The following is a 5,414-nucleotide window of genomic DNA, read 5'->3' on the forward strand; positions in this document are numbered from 1 at the left end:
GAGAGGTAAACTGCCTTCAGCCACTCTCTGCATTTCTCTGAAAATTCTCTCATCCATGTCTTCAAAATCCACTGGAGGACTTCAGCATCAAAATAAAGGTTTAGTAAAGGAGCATTCAAAATCTCAACCACTGTCTCCAGAAAAGTTACATCACCAGGCACAATTGATCAATGAAGTCATCCAGTGGCAACAGCTTGAGTGGAGAGTCTCTTCAACAGCAAAGAGAAAAAATACCCCCTGGATCATTTTTTTTAAAAAACTTGACTGTTTCTTTGCCTAAGTATTTTTAAGTTTGCACTCCCAAAACTTCATAATATTTTCCAAGACTTGGAGATTTTATGTAGGTGTGTGTGTGTTATGTGTGAAGAGGGTAGTTGTATGAATATATTGACATTGTTTAAATATTTGAATAATAATCTTTACCTCTTTGCATTTTTTTAAAAAAAAAGAATTCCTTTGTGATAACTAGTTCCGTATTTAGAGAATCTGGCTGTTTTACCGATGTATATGTAGTCGAAACCCTAGATCCCTCCTTATCTGTATAACCTGCACCAGTTCACCTATGTATAGTGTTCACACAGCTACAGTCTCCTTCTAGCTTTCCTCATCCAGCCCAAGCAAGCCTCCAGATCTCATCCAGCCTTTGACACATTTCTGTACCCAGCGCTCTCCCAATTCCTGTTAAGTGCCGGTGAGATAGCTTCCCCAGGCATACAGAGGAGTTGGAATTTGGCCTGAGGGGAACAACATTGCCACGATACCACAAGTGTGCAGAGGTACAGGGATGTACTTGAGACACACAGAGAGAGAAAGCTCAGGAATAAAACCACAGAAACCTTTTTTTATTGCAAGTTTATGAATTTAATAGCGAGAATTCATTTATCTGTGCATTTGCTCGATGTTTGTGTCTTACATGGTCATGGAAGCACAGAGATATACATAGGGATTAAGTATTTATAATCACATGATGGCACGTTCACAATCCAGGACAGATTTTGACAAAAGGGATTCTCTCAACAGTCTGGCCTCAGACACTTAAACTCACAAATGTTTGCAACTGGCGCGCAGGTCCGTGAGGTACGAATCAGATTTCGCATGTTATTGTGTGCACATGTTTCAATATGTGTCCATGTTTAAGTGTGCCTGTGAGGTTGAATGTAGGGTGTGTGCGTGTTTCTGTTTGTGTGTGTGTGTGTGTGTGTGTGTGTGTGTGTGTGAGCGAGCGTTATGTTTCTGTGCCAGTTTACAGAAATGCCTGTGGGAGAGTCAGTATGCGAGTGTCCCTATCAAATCAAAAATAGTCCCAACATTTTAGAAGCTGCAGTCATGATTGTCCTCTATCTTCACGCTCCCCCTGCTCTCGTATTGCACTGTATGCCAGCTGATGATGTTACCTCCGGCACTGTGACACCCTTGACTTAGTGCCTTGATGTCGTTTGCCGAAAGGACGTAGTCCCACAAGTGGACATCTGTCAACTCTCCCACGAAACTCTGCTTGCTGTCAAACTTGCCCCCGACCTGGTCCTGTTCCTGCCCCAGCATAAACGTGCCCCCACTACGGACCACCCCACCTTTGTTGCCGACTTTCCGAAGGCTCCGGACTCCATTGAGCCAGAAGGTGATGATTCCAGTTGGGGAGTCCCAGCTCACGCAGATGTGTCTCAGCAGAGCGTCGGTCTCCGGGAGGGCGAAATGGAATATATCGCTGCCAAAGTAGAGGGACAGCTTCGTGTTCTCGTTGTGCCAGAGGAGCAGCTCATTGTCCGTATTCGCTGTGGCATAGGATAACAAGCTGTAACCTCGCTTTGCCTCTAAGGCAGCCCTCAGGCAGAGAGTGAATGCCGAGAGCTGGGAGAATTCAGTAGGCAGCAGCTTAACGTAAGTGCTGTCGGTTTGAGTCGAGAAAACCAGCGACTTGCCTGATAAGCCTGTGAACAAAAATAAGGACAGTGTTGAGCCTTTGGAAAGGAGAGTCGCAAGATGCAGAGGCAAATGGACAGGTGGACATGTGAAAATGTCGGATCTTCCAGCTGCCTCCTACTCCCCACCGTTTCACAGTGGCTCATACACTCACACACTTTCAAACTCACACAACACACACTGTCACGCAGTTGCACACATACTTTTAGTCTCTCTCTCTCTCTACCACACTGTCACTCAAAAACATACTCATGCCCCCTCTATCTGTCTCTCACACAAATATCCTCTCTCAAACTGTAACACACATTTTCTCTCCCTCATAAACACAGGTACATGTATTAATATATTTTCACGCAAATGATGTGCACCCAGTGTGGAGACGCACACACACTCATTCGCACACACACTCATTCACACGCACACACTCATTCGCGCACACACGCACACACACTTTTCATGCGTACACACACACACATTCATGCATACACATGCACATTCATTCTCACAGATGCACACAAACGGATACATATACGCAAAAAGATACGACTTATTAGCATAGATACATACAAAGGCACTGACACATCCAAAAAACACACTCTCGTTCACAAAGACGCGCACGAATAACACGCTCGCGTACAGATGCTCAAAACGTTAAAAACTCATTGACATCGATAGACAGAAAGGCGTGTACGTACACACACACACACACAAGAAACAGAAACTCATTTACATTAATACACAGACACACACAAAGAGCAAAAATTCATTCACATAGTCATAGAAGGGCACCTACACACACAGGTGCAAAATCTCATTTACATAGACCTACAAAGTCATAGACACTTATTCACATAGACACACAGAAATGCACACACACACACACATAAAAACACAGAGATTTGCTCACATCGACACACAGAAAGGCACAAACACACGCGCAAAGAAGCAGACACATGTTCCACAAGACAGAGCTAGGCAGCCTGGGATAGTTTGCTTCCGAGCAGAGGAGACTGAAGGCAGATCTGATAGAGGTGAATGAAGTTCTGAGTGGCATAGACAGGGCATATAGTGAGGAACCTTTTTCCTTATCAGATGGATCAATAAACAGGTGGCACAGCGTTAAGGTAAGGAACAGAAGTTTTAAGGAAGAATTTGAGGTAAGCAAACAAAAACAAAATTGCTGGAAAAGCTCAGCAGGTCTGGCAGCATCTGTGGAGGAGAAAACAGAGTTAACGTTTCAGGTCCGGTGACCCTTCCTCAGAACTGATGGTGGCCGGGAAAACGTCAGTTCATATGCAGAAAATAGGGAGGTGGGTGGGGTAGGGAGTAAACGATAGGATAGAGCCCAAAGAGAGAGAAAGACAGTTGGACAGACAAAGGAGTTGCTAACGATTAGGCTGGAAGGGTGAATAGTTGTTAATGGGGACTGTTAGTGACTAACAACAGGGGGTGTGTAGTGGCAGGCTATGTGGTAACAAAGTAAGTGGTAACAAGGTAATTTGAGGTAAGTGTTGTGTGAATTGAGGGTTGAGTGCATCTGGAATTTATGGTCTAAAAGGGTGAAAGAAGCAGGAAGCCTCAAGTCATTTGAGAAGTATTTAGATGAGCAACTGAAACACATAAGCATAAAAAGGCTGTGGGCCAAGTGCCGGTAAATAGGATTAGAATAAATAGATCCTTCAAGAGGGGCATGGACACGATGGACCAAAGGTCCTCTTTCCATGTTGTGAAAACAAGACTGACCAACTCTATGCCTTCATGACTCTTTCATGTACAGATACACAAAAGCACACAAATGGACATAGTCACACAGTGAAATACACACACACACAAACACGCACAACTGAGCTGGGTTTCTTTTTGGAATCTGTTATCTCTCTGTTCTGCATGGCTGCTCAGTAGAAAATACATTTTGCAATGAGTATTGCAGCACTGCAGCCTATTCTACATGCCTCCACGGACCAGTCCGGGTAGAAAAATGCAGCTGACAAGCCCAAGGAGAATGGAATTCTTCATCTTGCAATCAGTCTGTAAACGTTAATGATCAAAGTCAACTACCTTAGATTGATGCTGTTATATACACTTGGAACTGCCGAACAATACTGACATATAGAAGTCAACACCCAGAAGACAAGCTGATATTTACCAACAACTCATTCCCAAGTTATGGCAGTATATAGATCTGTCCCAATGGAAAACACTCCTGCATCTGTGTAGATATGAAGTACTATTCTAGGGACTTCGACGCAGAAATCAATGTTGTCTTTCTACTGAGGTACTTAAGGGCTGCTGCACTGTTAGAGGGTCTGTACTGAGGGAGTGTTGCACTGTCGGAAGGTTAGTGGTCAGGGGGGTGCTGCCCTTTGCAAACGCAGGATTGAGGAAGTGCTGCACCGTCAGAATGTCTGCACTGAGGGAGAGCCACGCTATAACAGGGTCAGTACTGAGGAAGTGCTGCACTGTCAGAGGGTCACTACTGAGGGAGAGCTGCCCTATCAGAATGTCTGCACTGAAGGAGAGCCGCACTGTCGGAGGCTCAGTACTGAGTGCCGCACTGTTGTCGGGTCAGTGCCGAGGGAGCCCGGCACTGTCGGAGGGTCAGTGGTGAGGGAATGCTGGAATATCAGTACTAAGGCTGTGCAGCACTGTGTGAAAGTCAGTAGACTAGAAGAGTTGCCCAGACAGATGGACAGAACTCTGTATATCGCTGTCTGTCTTTGTCCGGGTCTCTGTCGCTCTCTGTCTCTTTCTTCCTTTCTTTCTGTGTCTCGCTGTCTTTCTCTCTTTGTTTCCATTTGTCTGTCTTTGTCTATAGACGTGCATCCCTCTGTGTCTCTCTCTGTCTCTTTCCCTCTCGCAATGTGTCTGTTTCTCCTTGTTTTTCTTCCCCTCTTCCCGTCTCTCAATTTCAATCTCTCTGAGTCTTTGGCTGTCTCTGCTTTTGCTTTTCTCTCTCTCTCTGTGTGTATCTATATCTCTCTGATTTTGCTGCCCTCCCCTGTCCCACCAACCGTCTTTTTATTTGCATAACTTTCTCTCCCTGTTCTTCCTCTTTCATCCTGTCTCTCTCTCTCTTCAGTTTCTGTGAATCTGTGAAGAATACTCACTGTTTCTTTTTCTTGGATTGAAGGATTTGTTTTCTCTCACCCGGTGATCAGAAGTCCGTGCAGGTTTGAGCTGGACGATTGAGCAATTTAAAAAGCTTGCACAAGCAGGAATGAGATTATTGAGCGGATGAACGGAAATTTCCAATGAATTCCTCATTTAAACAATTCGGGAGCTGACTGAGCATTATATGGCAAAACTTCTGATCAATTTATTTTGGCTCCGAAATATTTAAGTCCAATGTGTAACTCCAATGTACACATTCAGATACATAAATATTAACCACCTGGTCATCAAACACACAAACAGAAACTCAGATACAAACAAACAGACGACTCAGAAATGCACACGTACACACACACGTACACACACACACACACAAAGAGATA

At 44.5% G+C, this 5,414-nt stretch overlaps 1 protein-coding gene across 1 annotated transcript; it reads right to left on the reverse strand.

The window, feature by feature from the left end:
- Positions 1 to 853: 853 nt before the first annotated feature.
- LOC125487960 (mucosal pentraxin-like) lies at positions 854 to 5,205 on the reverse strand. Its single transcript, XM_048620672.1, has 2 exons — positions 5,028 to 5,205; positions 854 to 1,928 (listed from the first exon to the last, which is right to left on the reverse strand). Exons 1-2 carry the CDS (start codon positions 5,182 to 5,184, stop codon positions 1,312 to 1,314), a joined length of 774 nt encoding a protein of 257 aa, XP_048476629.1. The 5' UTR covers positions 5,185 to 5,205; the 3' UTR covers positions 854 to 1,311.
- Between the last annotated feature and the right edge of the window lie 209 nt (positions 5,206 to 5,414).

This window comes from Rhincodon typus, chromosome 47 (genome assembly GCF_021869965.1).
Source record: "Rhincodon typus isolate 14 chromosome 47, sRhiTyp1.1, whole genome shotgun sequence".
In the NCBI taxonomy this organism is placed as follows: domain Eukaryota; kingdom Metazoa; phylum Chordata; class Chondrichthyes; order Orectolobiformes; family Rhincodontidae; genus Rhincodon; species Rhincodon typus.